This window comes from Garra rufa, chromosome 25 (assembly GCF_049309525.1).
Source record: "Garra rufa chromosome 25, GarRuf1.0, whole genome shotgun sequence".
Classification (NCBI taxonomy): Eukaryota; Metazoa; Chordata; class Actinopteri; order Cypriniformes; family Cyprinidae; genus Garra; species Garra rufa.
This window is the reverse complement of record NC_133385.1, coordinates 21556693-21571968: the sequence shown is the minus strand read 5'-3', so window position 1 is coordinate 21571968 and position 15276 is coordinate 21556693. Positions and strand designations below refer to the sequence as shown.

General features: G+C 36.2%; 1 protein-coding gene across 1 annotated transcript; it reads right to left on the bottom strand.

The window, feature by feature from the left end:
* Positions 1-101: 101 nt before the first annotated feature.
* tmem178ba (transmembrane protein 178Ba) lies at positions 102-4007 on the bottom strand. Its single transcript, XM_073831402.1, has 4 exons — positions 3385-4007; positions 1955-2071; positions 747-884; positions 102-656 (listed from the first exon to the last, which is right to left on the bottom strand). Exons 1-4 carry the CDS (start codon positions 3764-3766, stop codon positions 400-402), a joined length of 894 nt encoding a protein of 297 aa, XP_073687503.1. The 5' UTR covers positions 3767-4007; the 3' UTR covers positions 102-399.
* Between the last annotated feature and the right edge of the window lie 11269 nt (positions 4008-15276).

The window sequence follows — 15276 nt, the reverse complement described above, 5'->3', positions numbered from 1 at the left end:
TCGAGTAGAAACAGTATGGTTGTTTTCTTTACATGAGGCATTTTATTGTCCAATGAAGAAAGTATTGACATTGAAAACAACTACAGCACGTAATGAACTTCATGGTAATTATACATTGGAAAGGTCTTGGAAACTTGAGTTCAAACTTGAAATTCAAACACGGTCTACTGAACACAAAGACAAACACCAAGAACCGCTTTACCAAGGACATGCTGAACTCATGTCGGGATGAAAGCTTTTATACAACTGTACAAATGTGCTTTTATAACAGATTTTTCTTTTTGAGTCTCCACAGCCATGGCTTGTCACCTTCCAGCACAAAATGTCTTTCAACAGCCTCCGTGTTTTTAATACCATGAACAAATTTGTTAATGTTAATGTACAAAGTGCCTTGAAGCTTTAGCACACCGTTCCGTTCTCCATGCGAGATTTAGAACAGGAGGTACGGGATGATGGGGGAGGCTGAATCGATGGTGCCAGGGTGCAGAAGAACCCAGCTATGAGGGTCAGTCCTAGTCCCCCCCAGGCACTGAACATGGACCAGCCGTAACCGTGGCTTATATCATCCGGGAGGCTAAAGAGATAACGTGGGTAGCGAGATAGTTCGAAGTTGATGCCGGCCACACAGGTGCAAAGAGAGATGATGCAGAAGGTACCTGTAGTGGGAAGTGGTACTAGTTAGTAGATGTTTAGAGATCAGGAACCAAGCATTGGCTAATGAGAGCAAAATGGAGGAAATCACATACCTCCCATGAGGAAGAGTAGACCGGCGACATAATGCATGAGGCCTTGCTCCCAGCAACAGCCCAAAATGCCAATAGTCCAGCCAAATAGGATGATGGAAAGAGCCATGCCCATGAAGCCAGCTGTCATCCGACGCAAATCTGGAGAAGGACACAAACACATTACTGGGGGTGTCCAATCTTGATCCTGGAGGGCCATCATCTTTCAGAGTTAAGCTCCAACACACTTGCTCGCTTTCTGACTAAACCAGTGGACTCCAAACTCTGTTTTCAAGGGCTGGTGTCCTGCAGAGTTTAGCTCCAACTTCTAGAATGCCTATTAAGAACTTGATTACCTGGTTACAGGTGTGTTTATTTAGGGTTGACACTAAACTCTGCAGGACACCAACCCTCCGGGACCGAGTTTGGAGACCCCTGGACTAAACTCTAGGACCAGGGGCGCCCAAACTTGGTCCTAGAGGGCTGATGTCCTGCAGAGGTTTGCTCCAACTTCTAGCATGCCTAGTAAGACCTAGATTACCTGGTTCAGGTGAGTTTATTTAGGATTGGAGTTAAACTCTGAAGGACACCGTCCCTCCAGGACTGAGTTTGGAGACCCCCGGACTAAACTCTGTAGGATAACACAGCAACACAGGCAGGTGTGTTGAGGTAAGTTGGAGCTAAACTCTGCAGGACACCGACCCACCACGACTGAGTTTCGAGACACCTGGACTAAACTTTGCAGAATGGTGGGAACTCTGGGACAGGGTTCTCCAAACTCAATCGTGGAAGGCTGATGTCCTGCAGAGTTTAGGTCCAACTTCTAGCATACCTAGTAAGACCTCCATTACATGGTTCAGGTGGGTTTATTTTGGGTTGGAGCTAAACTCTGTAGGACAAACAACACTGCAGGACAGAGTTTGGAGACCCCTGGAAACTCTAGGACCAGGGGAGCCTAAACTTGGTCCTAGAGGGCCGGTGTCCTGCAGAGTTTAGCTCCAACCCCAATTAGACACATCTGGACCAGGTACTAAAGCCTTTGCTAGGCATGCTAGTAACTTCCAGGTAGGTATGTTAAGGCAAGTTGGAGCTAAACTCTGGGACAAAATTTGTTATGGGTAGACAACCCTTGTCTAGGTCCCAATAAGTACACTACATCATAATGGATGGCCCCTTTGTAAGAGGGTCCGGGACATTACTAATACAGATCAAAAAGACCAAGTTCCACTTACGCAGGGCATGCCAATCATCTTGCTGGATAGTCTTGGTGATATTGTAGGAAAGATCCTTTCGCGTCACTGCTGAGGAGGAGTAATAGTACTTTATAAAGGAGCAACGCTCGATAGTTCCTGGAAAACAAGAAAATCATAATTACATCCAGAACCAGTATGTTAATTAGAACGTCTACACATGCCCACCTTAAAGGGATAGTTCACCCAAAAATGAAAATTCTGTCATTAATTACTTACCCTCATGTCGTTTCAAACCCGTAAGACCTTTGTTCATCTTCGGAAGACAAATTAAGATATTTTTGATGAAATCCAATAGAGTCCCAGCACGTCCCAGCACATCCAAGGTCCAGAAAGGTACCAAGAACATTGACAAAATAGTCCATGTGATATCAGTGGTTCAACCGTAATTGTATAAAACTACAAGAATACTTTTTGTGAAAAATAAAACTAAAAAGTATGTGGTGCCCCTGATGTAGAACATGCATGCGCTGTGCCTTATTTATGTTCAGAAGAAAGCATGCGAATGTGTCGTGGTACTCTACAAAATGGCACTAGGGTGACACAGAGAAGAATTGTTGAATAAAGTTATTTTATTTATTCTGCGCAACGAAAAGAATTTTCCAAGCTTCATAAAATTATAGTTGAACCACAAGGACAATTTTGTTGATGTTCTTGCTACCTTTCTGAACCTTGAACGTGGTAGGACCCTTGCTCTCTAAGGAGGGTCAGAGAGCTCCTGGATTTCATCTAAAATATCTTAATTTTTCCGTTCGAATTAAGGTCTTAGGGGTTTGGAATGACTTGAGGGTGAGTAATTAATGACAGCATTTTCATTTATGGATGAACTAACCCTTTAAGCTCCAGGATGTAAGGTGGGCCTGGAGAGTTGGGGTGGTGGATATCAAGTTCATAATTAGGAGGACCAAGTCCCCTGTGGAGCAGAGCCTTCTTGTGCATATGGACAAGTGTCACATTTAGATGAGTAAACCACCCAGATGGTTGATTGAGTATTGCTAATACGGTCTAAATTAGTAGTTCTCAATCCAAATCCTGGAGTACCACCATGTTCTTGCAGCCTCGACTAACAAGCTGATGAAGTGCGTTAAATAAGGTAGATATCGAGAATGTGTATTGCTCAGGTACTCCAAGAACAATCTTGAAAACCACAAGTCCAAACCACTACAGATCATAGAAAGCAATGTTTAACCATCAAGATTTTCCGAAATGCTCATTGCTTTATATTGAGAAAACATCGAAGCAGTTTTTTTATTAGAATGAATTAGCACTTTGATGCATCCATAGGCCTGCTCATATACATTTAATAAAGATGTCAAGCTTCTAGCTTTAAATGACAGTTTTCCAAGCACTCATTATTTTAGCATCAACCAAATACAGCCAACACATATTAAGGCTCATGTGGATTGTTTTACCTTTTTGGATGAGCTCTTCGATGTCTGGGTCAAATCCCACCCTGTAGCATTTGCTCCACAGCCCCATGTTGGTTGAATTGTAGCGTCTGCTGCACTCATCCGCCGCGCTCATCGCGAACAGCTGACGCCGGTTTCTATTTAGCAGCAGTCGGTCTTCCCATCGGTCGAGGCTCGCTCGGCTGGCTCGCAGTGGAAGGCTGTGGTTGGGGATGTAAATGAAACCTGGATCGCTCCTGCGATTCGAGAAAGTTCGGCAGCGCTCCTTGTATCTCCTCGCGTCCGTTTCGTACCAGTGATCCGATGAGATTGCGACTGTCAGGAAACACAAGGCGACGAGAGACAGACAGAGACCCGTGTACAGAAGCCACTTCCCCGTCGCCATCGTTCTGCCAGGCCGCCGATCAGCACCTCATGGTGGACAGCTCCTTCGACCGAGGCAGCGACTCAATCCAGCTTCAGCATCTTTTTTCGTGTTAAAAAGGCGAAATGTTGAGGTTGCTGTAAACATGCCCTTTTAAATCAACGAAAGATGTCGATTATTACTAAAATCCCGTCTGTAATTTCTTCTAGCCTACACGTAGCCTAGACTGTATTTGGGGAGCGGGTTCCGCTCTTCCTCTCTGAGCTGCTGCAGGCAGGGACACATGACAATCACATACAGGAACTGAAAATGATTTAAAAATGGAGGGGGAAATGAATAGTTAAAAAATAGTCAAACTCGTTCAAATAAATCGCTGTAAATAACGATTTCGATTAGTTTTAGTCATGCTAAGCTTCATATTCTGCTTTAGACTTTAAAGACACTTTTTCAAACTAATATTGTTACTATGTTATGCTCAGTGTTGGAAAGGTTACTTTGGAACTGTAATAGGTTACAGATTACAAGTTACCCTATTTAAAATGTAATTAGTATCAGGGCTTAAAAACGAAAAAAAAATCCATTCGGTTCACTCCGAACAGAATCGATATTATAACGTTTCTGTTCTTGCGTTCCTCATTAAACAATACGTTCCGAGAACGGTTTTCTAGAAAAAATACCGGTTAATAACGTTATTTTATTACACGGCGCGATAGATAGATAGATAGATAGATAGATAGATAGATAGATAGATAGATAGATAGATAGATAGATAGATAGATAGATAGATAGATAGATAGATAGATAGTGTGTGCCTTTTAATAACATGTTTGGCATTATGTTTACAAATGATTCAACCAAATTCCGTGTTCGTGTCATCTGAACTTCTTGTCTTTAAAACCGAAAGTAAACGAGTTCACCTGAAGGCCGTAACTAGGGTTTGAAAATTAGTGAGGTCCGAAGTAAGGTTGAGAAACACCGCTTTAATTAATGTTTTTTTGATGACTTAACGTTGACTAAAGAGCATGAGACGTCTTCCTGCTGGCCAGTAACAGTAACGTTATTTGTCATAGTATTTCATTCTGTAACAAACAGATTTGTATTATGCTATTGTTTTTGATAGTGTTATACATTTCTTTCAGATATTAACGATGATCGCTGCGTTTGTCTTACCGATTGTGTTATCTTCCTGTCAGCAATTAAGTTACAGATTGTCTAAAAGATTTTTTTTATGAATGTACAATGTTGCCGGATATTGCTACGAAAAACAAGCAATTTCAAAAATAAAGAAAAAGATATCCGAAATAAGTTCAAAGCTTGTGTTTTGTAAATAAGATTAATATATCAGTAACACTAACGTTCAACTTTCCACTTTATAAACGTCCCAAAGTGTCACAATAAATTGGAAAAATGAGTCAAAATACACGTATAATAGGTGGATCTGGCAACAAACGGAGGCTGCACACGCGCTCTCACTCAACGCGCTCTCAAGCCTCGTTCACTGCGCTAGCTTCTCGCATCAACATGAATTGCAAACACTCATGTGATATGAGGTGGTTTAAACGGTTTAAAATAATCATTCAGAGAGCTTGGCATTTTATTTTTGAATATACAAAAATGACCGAGGTCCGGACCTCGGTGACCTCATAGCTGGCTACGGCATATTCCTTACCTAATATAGCCAATTATAGGCTATTTTCACTCAAACAAAACAGAACTCCAGATAGTTATGCTTTTACATTTAATGCATAAAAGCAAAAGAAAACGTAATGCATAATTTTAACTACAAGTTTTAATTAGGCTACAATAACTTAAACCTAAACATACCTTTGCACATGAAACAGCCAGGTGTAACCTTAAGCTCGTCGCATCAGAAAGGGCTCTGCTTATGTCTGCTTCGCGGGCATTTCACGGTGTATGCGTCACCGTCGCATTTGCGCACACAATTTGAATTCATGTTTTTGGTCTGCCAAATTGATATAATAAAGAGAACGATAAAAATACCGTTATTAACCGGTTAATTTGGAATTTCTGTTTCCGTTTCTGTTCAGAACGATTAAAATTGATTTTGTTTTCGTTTTTGTTTTTGTTCCTGTTCAATGTCATTTGTTTTCGTTTTTCGTTTTCGTTCCTTGAACCGGTTCAGAGCCCTGATTAGTATTAACTATTTTAAATACTGTATTAATGTATCTGATTACATTTTATTTTTCTAAAATTAAACTAATCATTTTGAAACATTTAAAGCAGGTAGGGTTAACAGTAGGACTCAACAATAATTACTATCAGACTTCTCGAAATCCTTCATTATTAAGATTATTAAATTGACATTTTAAAGCACAGCCACCACAAAATCAAGATTTTAGCACCTCTTCTTACTTTGAGAGCATTCTGAGGTTAAACAGATTTAAAATCAATCCAAATAGTTATAAATTCTTGAAACATTGCTGTTACATTTATTTGATTAAATATTAAATAAATGTAAATTACATAATTTATTTAAAGCAAGTTACTCCCCAACACTGCTTATGTTTTATATTATTATGTTGTAGGGCCTGATTATCTGTCTCCCAAGAGGAAAAATAAACTGAAATAAGACATTTGTGTGTTTAACCCTCTAAAAACTCATTACCATATTTATTGTGCCTGTTAAACATTTATGCATAAAGTTTTCACTACACAGCCAAACTATTGTTTTTACAAAACATGCTCACCAAGTTTGCATTTATTTGATCCAAAGTATAGCAAAAACAGTAACATTTTGCAATAGATTTCAATTACAATATTTTTAAAGGCTGTTTTCTCAAAATATTTTTCTCCTACACAGAGTTATAAATCTCCACTTTAGCAGCACTTACACACACCAAACTTTACACTTTTATTCTAGGGATATATATCCTGAAGATTTTTACAGAGGGATTTGTTCATATGTTGAATATTTACGTATAATTTGCTTACATTTTATTGCCCCAAAAATTGTTTTTTGTCTGTTCTAAGGTGTTTTCTGAATTATGGAATGACAAAAATAAGATACCCAAAATTCTCTCTGTTAAAACTGTGAAAAAGTGTAAAAAGTGGTTAGATTTTTGTACTAGACATTTATACAAATTAGCACATATTCATTAAATAATGCCTCATTTGCATATTTAACACTAACATTTTAGAAAACTTTAGCACCATTACTTCTGTTAAAAGATCCCTCAGAAATCATTCTAATATTCTGATTTGCTGCTTGAAAAACAGTTTTGCATTCAGGATTCTTTACTGAATGGAAAGTTCAAAAGAACAGCATTTATTTGAATTAACAGCTTAAGTATTAATAAAAAAAAAAAAAAACCTTACTGACCCTCAAACTTTTAACTGGTAAAATAGTAAAGAAAAATAAAGGATACAAATTAATAGACAGCAAATATTTTTTCTTTAAATGTACAACCTTTTTCATATACACAACCAGTGTATCAATTTTTTAAAGAAGTCTCTTCTGCTCACCAAGCCTGCATTTATTTGATCGAAAACACAGAAAATAAATATTGTAACCATTCTAGTATTCTGTTTTGCTGCTTACAAAAAAACTGAAAACAGCAGAGTAATTTTTTTCGGGTTTCTTTGAATAGAAAATTCAGACAAACAGCATTTATCTGAAATAGAAATCTTTAACAACATTATTTCTTCACCTTTGATCATTTTAAAATAACCCTTGCTAAATAAAAGTATTAAATTCTATAATGTTGAAAAGAAAAACCATACACAATGGTTTTAAATATTAAGAAATGTTTCTTGAACCACAAATCAGCATATTAGAATGATTTCAGAAGCATCATGTAAAACTGACGACTTGAGTAATGATGCTGAAAATGTATCTTTGGTCACAGGAATAAATTACACTTTAAAAATATAATTTAAACAATTTTTAAAATGGTAAACAATTTTAAAATTGTAATGCTTTGGCTGGACTTTGGATTAAATAAATGCAGGCTTGGTGAGAGAAAAAAAAAAGGAAAAAAAAAAAACACTTACTGGAGACAAAATCTAAATCTTACCGTTCAAAAACTTTTGGGTAGTGTAAATGCCATGACATTACAAGACTTTCTGCTCCAGTTTAACCCTTGTGCATCCAAAAAAGGTTACACATAGGTGCAAAATGGACAAAAATGTCTATGTCCAAAAACAGCCATAAAAATATATATATATATAAAAAATTCCACTTTCACTGTCGATTTAACCAGCATCTGTTCTATCAATACATACCAAACATTCATTAATTTTCAGAAATGTAACCTTTTAAATGCTGCATAATGCCATGTTTAAAAAAAAAAAAAAAAAAAAAAAAAAAAAAAAAAGTCATTTCCATAAACTAAATGCCAAGCAGACTGTTTTTTCTTTGCTTATTAGATTCTTGGATGTGTCAGTGAAGAACAACATTCATTTTGAGGCATTTCTATTTTTATGTAGTTAGATTTTTTTTTTAGTGTATATGCCGAATTTGAAAAAAAAAAAAAAAAAAAAAAAAAAAGCCACGATCTAGTAAAAGAAATGGTTCAAATTTAAAGCTATGCTGATTGAATGAATGCCTATTAGCAAACATTGCATCATTTTATATATATATATATATATATATATATATATATATATATACACACACACACACACACAATACAATTTTATAGTCAAATCGCCCAAATTTTATAGTCAAAAAAAAAAAAAAAAAAAAAAAATCTTTGGGTTTGAATGTGGACATTTGTTCTTAAGGTCCTAAATGTATTTTTGTACGGAGGGTAAAATTGATTTTTTGAAAGAAATGAGGGTGAAATATTAAAATTAATAAAAAAAAAAAACACCTGAGCCAACATTTATGCAGCTGGCATTTACCCAGGCACACTTATAACAAAAAACAAAACTGAAATGGACAAAAATGTCCATAAGGTCACACAAGGGTTAAGAAACGTTTGCCCTCGATTGGTGACAGGGACCATTAAGAGCTACAGAAAACCTGCAAAGTAGTGTCACATCCAAAATAAACATTTAATTAGTGCATAAAGCATACACAATACCTGAGAACAAAATTGAACACTCAAGAAACTTCTGATGCTCCAGTCACTCTTCAGAAAACCACACTCAATAGGCAGCACAGCAGTATTTGTAAGCGACCGTCATTTGTATACATATACAAGGGGAGTTGTGTGCTTTAAATTGGACTAGATTTATTTTTGAATTTCAAGAAACGATTTTGAAAGTCATTTGTTGAGCCAATATTTAGTAAACTTTCCAGAGTCTCAAAATACACCATCTTAAAGTGGATTGAAACATAAGGACAACTCATTTAGTAGTCACCTACACAGAACTCAAACGACACATTTCTACATTCAACGTACAAAAGCCAAACACTTCCAGAGGTTCATTAACAGGTTTTATTAAACGTAAGAAAATCAGTTTAAATCACAAGTCAACGCTTTTTACAGGCTACTTACAAGATCGCCATCAGATGAACTCGTTTAGGCAGTTTACCAGGGATAAAGAAAAAACTCGAAAGAGTCAACTTTGCTGCCCTGTAGTCAAAAATTACGTTTACACCAAAACAAAAGTAAACACTACGGCCAGACGACTCAAAAACACAACCAAACGTGCGATGCATTAATCAATCGGCGCACTTACACAAGCTTGTTGTGCACAATGAACACAAGCACCAGTCACGAAAGCATCCAACCTTGCAGTGAGTGTCTGAGCTCAGGCTTATTTGCAGGATCAGGGGAAAGGTCCGCAAAAGTTCGCCATGCTCAATTTGATCTGCTCAGCGTGCTGAATGCCCACAGACCCGACGCATGTGCAGCAGAGTTGAACTCTTCGCGGCAGTCGGACTGTCCGCGCACAAACAGCCAAACCTGTGAGACCGAGCATCAGAGTACTCTCTAGCTTTTTTAGACGCATCGGAACCGCGGAAAACTTCCTGTAATATACTGAAAGCTTAAGACAAAACAGTATAAACGCCGTACAGGAAGCAAAAGAGCGTTAGGGTTAGAAGAAGTACTCTGTACATTCCCTTACGCGGCAAGGCTTTATATAGCGCTGGTGATGTCACGATGAGGGACTCTCCCGCTGGTCTCTGATTGGCTGGTTCGCCCGCCAAACTGCTGATTGATCTCAATCACATTTGATAGGCACTAATGGTATTAATCAAATCAAATTAGACATAAACAACATAATGACATTTCGGATAGTGTCTTGAAAACACGATAAAACGATAAAATATGACATTCTGGAAGCTGAACTTTGATTATGGATGATAATTTGATTCAAAATAATGCAGATTTATTATTGGAGGAATTACTAATATTCTGCTCAGATTACTGTATGTTTTTTCAGTTGTTTTTCTCTTGAATTCTTAATGTTTTTTTTTTATTTAGTAAAATAATATCGTGCTTAACATTACCTGACGATATGTTCACATTTTTTACAACATAACATAGTCATTATTTACATCTAAACGCAAAAATGTTCATTTTTATACATAATATAGTGTTGGAGTGATGACATATTTACAGTAAAACCAAAATGTATTCAGACACCTTCAACATTTCTCACAATATCACTTTTTTCAATATAGTTTAGAAAATTGTAATACAATGAATGACAAGAACTCAGAGTTAAACTGTGTCAGAACAAATTCATCTTGATAATCACAAATGAATTACAGTCAAACCAAAATGTATTCAGACACCTTCAACATTTCTTACATTATCACAGTTTATTCGCTATAGTTTAGAAAATGGTAATAAAGAACTAAATAAGAACTCAAGAGTTTAACTGTGTCAGAACAGATTTATCTTGATAATGTTAGATAACTTTGATAGAAAGGTATGTAACAAAACATGGTCAGGTCAAAGTGTCAAATCAAATTTTTGCTCCAAAGTGTTTTATTTTATGAAGAATCTTTGGGTATAATATGTCACAGTTTAGTTCATTTTTGCTATCATCACTTACATAAATAAACTATTGTCCTGCACTAACTAATAAAACAAATCAAAAAATATCTGTTGTCTGAATAATTTTGGTTTGACTGTAGCCCTATGACAAAAACCCAGTAAGACTTTTCAGCTTGTTTGTTTTTATTGCAGAAAATAATTTCTGAGACCAGCTGAAGTTTATGATTCTAACATATTTTGTTCATCATGCTAATGGTTCCCAAATGTACACAACTTTTATGAATTTTAAAGTTTAAATACAATAGAGGGTTTTCACAATGCATCATCAATCAGCAATATTAGCAACACTGAATGTAAACAATGCCACTGAACTGAACAAAACACACATATTTAGCTGATTATTGCTGCTGAAAATGGTGAATTATTGTCATGTTTTGGGCTGTACGAATCGGTCGGACTGGGAAAAACATTTGGAGTACTACAGACTGCAAAAAATTATAACAAATCAAGGAGAAGAGTGCAAAAAACTGTCTGAGGTACGAACGGCGTTTGTGGTTGGCTAAACTGAACCAGGATTTAGTGTTTGTTCTTATCATTTCCAGTCAGGTATGTGAAATATTAGGCTAATATCTTAAATAATACTGCTCGTATGTATCTTTACCACCTATTAACTTTAGTTTGTTAAAATATTGCGCCCTTCCCTGCTTACTAAGTCCTTCTCTTTATGATTTAGCAGCTTCCACACATTTTCCTGTGGTTTAGACAGCATAAATGAGCAGAACAACGTATTCAGTAATACATTAACCGTGCAATCCATTCTGTTGTTTACATCCGAGTATTTCCACTATGGCTGTGAGTACTGACTAAATCATGACGTGTGCAAACCCTCTTTAGCCAAAAGTAAAAAGCTAAACATAATCTATAAACGAACTACAGCGTGAAAATATCTTGAGGTTGTGTTAAGGACAATGGAAGCTGCTAAAATGCTAACTCGTTTTTGGGTTATAGGCCTACAAAAATAGGTCATTAGCAGTCTGTCATAGGGTAGTGCTATAACTTTTGACAGGAGTGGAAACGTGTCCAAAGGATGTGAACACGTTGACAAAACAGCTGACAAAACATCTTTAAAAGTTGTGAGTTATGAAAATTACATGATGTAGGAGTTTTCCTCACGACCCTGTTTTCATCCCATTTAAATTCAATATGGCGTCTAACCTGAAATGTTTGAAAAACCACAGTAGGTAAACAGTAACTTAATTTTGAGCTAACTATTCCTTCAATCGTTCACATTAACAGTTATGGAAGGAGTTTCGTGTTTCCACTAGATGTCAGTAGCTCCACATTTACTGCCTCTTCCAGCAATCCTTCGTGAGATATCATTTACTGTGTTGCAGAATACACGTCCTTTCCTGTACTTGAGGGAAAGTGAGATGTCCAGCCCAGGACACCAACTAGACCACCACCGAAACTTATATTTCTGCACAGTAATTATAAATTGTTAAACGTCTTTGCTCTATTAGTACGCATTCACAGCTTTTCACAGCATAATGTGACACTATCATTACAAACACATCTAGTAGAGTGGTGAAGTCTGAACATCAAGCTCTATATTTTGACATAATCTGATTTTAGCATATCATTTGCTCTTAGCTTTTATTCAGGTGCTGAGGAAGCATTAATTGGTGGGAAGGTGAGCTGGGTATAATGCAGGCAGACAGCATATTCTGGGCCAGTGACAGTGAGTCAGCACCACAGTAGAGGGGGAGGCAGAAAGTGGGAAAGGGGGGGGGGGGGGGGGGGGTAAAGTTCTCATCGCTTACTAAAAGCTGCAACCGACAAAAGACAAAAAGAAACATGCATATAACACAATTCATTTTCAAAGAGCAAGCAATAGTTTTTTTCTCCTGTAGAAATAGTTGCAACTGCTGCAACTGATACACCTGGACACATTGCACCACACTGCAGTGAATCTCCTTGATGCTGTTGAGTTGACATTGAAGAGGCTTATGCATGTTGTTACATTCGTTGTTTGTTATACATACCTTTATGTCTGTCGCATTCATACTACTTAGTATTTAGTTGATGTTGACTGGTTTTTAGTGGCAGTGAGTGAGACATTCTTTGCAGCAGGCAGCTCTCCTGCAGGAGTTTTTACCCACTCACTCACTCATTCACGCAGGCGCCCTAAACTGCTGAATTCTCTGCTTCATGGAAGACTGCAGAAGCCTGCTGGGAGCTGCTGAGCCTTTCTGACCTGACTGTCCTTGACTGCTCTTGAGAGAATGATGGAGAGAGAGAGCGGGAGAGGGAAAGAGAACTCATAAGCACTGGCACAAAACTCTTCTCATGCTTCACAAAAAAAAAAAAAAAAAAAGGACTTTTTGTCATTATCTCAAATTTTTATCAAAGGAACATACTCAACCAGTGTGTTTCTGTGTAAAAATAATCAAATAATAATGTGATGAAATAATAATGATAATAATACAATTTTGAGGGGAAAAAATAAGATGATGGTTATACATAAATTGCTGTCACTTCAAAGTCAAGGACGTTTAAAAAGCGTGAACTGTTTCAAATGAGCTGAAAGCTCCAGCTGATGATGTGATACCTAAGAGGAGTGACTTTCATTCCTGCCAACAATGTCACAAACTGAGCGTGACGATCATGTGATCCGTGAGGAGGAGTCACACTGAACCTGAGAGGAAAGGAAATAAACTGACACGTTAATAAGCAGAAGTCAAAATAAGCATTTCATGAGTATTTATTACTGATAAAATTATACAATACATTATTGTCATAAGACATTCAGGTGATAAATGTCAGTTTTAATGTTAAGACATATTCTGTGATAAGTGCCAACTCTTAGACCTTCTAAAATGATATTTAACATGCATTTGGCAAATTTTTTTTTTCATTCAAAGCAACTTAAATGGCATCCAAGGCTCACATTTATATTTAATCAAACAGTATTTAAATATTATTTGGTGAATATCGCAGAAATCAATCTGGTTGGCTGGAAATTCATAATGTTATACAAAGATAGGAGTTGATTTAGTCAATTTTAGGAACTGTGTATATAAAACAGGTCCTAAAAATGTATGTAAAATAAAATATAATTATATATATACAAAATGTTTATATATAATATATTTGCCATATTTTGCATATATATATATATATATATATATATATATATATATATATATATATATATATATATATATATATATTACATTTGACATATTTACATATGTTACAGTAAAATTATATATATATATATGCGCAATTGCCTTATTTTACATATATTACAATAAAATTGTGTAAATGTGTATGTATATATATATATATATACATATATATATATATATATATATATATATATATATATACACACACATTTGACATTTTAAATATATATTACATTGCATAGCCTTTATATATATATATTACATTTGACATTTTAAATTTAAAATCTCTATATATATAACATTTGACATATTTTAAATAGATATATTACATTAAAAATATTTATTATAATATTTTATATATTATATATAAATATTACATAAAAATTATATTACAAAAAATTATTACAATATATGTATGTGTATATATATATATATATATATAATGTTACATTTGACATATTTTATATATATATATATATATATATAATACAAATACAAATAAAATTAAAGCTGCAAGCAGCGATGAACGGGCCCTCGCACCCGGGCTCACCGCCGACCGGTGGCTTTAGGAAAACAGCAAACGGTGGGCAGTATGCTTTTAATACAGTAAATGTAGGAAAAATAGATCGAAGTCACTTAAATGTGCCAAACTTCCTGCTGCCAGCTGGTGGCGCTATGCCTATAACTGATTATTGGCATGTAGATGTGTTCAGGCCAGCACTTTCATCAAACATATGAAGTTTGGTGCAGATTGACCTTGGTATGTTTGAGTTAGTGAAAGATATGATATATCCTACTGCCAATAGGTGGCGCTATGATAATATCTGAATATTGGCCTTTAGATGTCTTCAGGCCAGGACTTTTACCAAACATGTGAAGTTTGAGGCAGATCGGACATTTTATGGCTGAGTTATAACAACTTCTATGTTCATGGCGAAACATCAAACTTTGTCAGGCCACCAAGGACACGCCCTTTGACGAAAACTCAAGATCTTCGCAATTTAACATTTCTAAGGCCTCTAGATCAGACTGTCCAAATATAATGTTGATATCATTAAATCTCTAGTAGGAGTTTGCTACAAGTCATTTCCTGTTGCCAACAGGTGGCGCTGTGATTATAATAGAATATTTGCCTTCAGATTGGTTCAGGCCAGGACTCTTATCGAACATGTGAAGTTTGAGGCAAATCGGACATTTTATGGCTGAGTTATAACAAGTTTTATATCCATGGCGAGACCTCGAAATTTGTCAGGCCGCCACGGACACGCCCTTCAACGAAAACTCAAGATCTTCGCAATTTAACATCACTAAAGCCTTTTTATTAGACTGACCGATTTTGGTGTTGATCTGATTAAATCTCTTGGACGAGTTTGTTGCAGAGGACAGCATGACACTTCCTGTTGCCAGCAGGTGGCGCTATGAGTAAAAC

Bases quoted from the DNA above. Each gene is read 5' to 3' on its own strand.
- tmem178ba (XM_073831402.1), bottom strand. From the start codon at position 3,766: ATGGCGACGGGGAAGTGGCTTCTGTACACGGGTCTCTGTCTGTCTCTC. The intron at 885-1,954 runs GTAAGTGGAACT...GTCCTTCTCCAG, and splicing joins AGATGATTGGCATGCCCTGC to ATTTGCGTCGGATGACAGCT. The intron at 657-746 runs GTATGTGATTTC...TTCCCACTACAG, and splicing joins TCTACTCTTCCTCATGGGAG to GTACCTTCTGCATCATCTCT.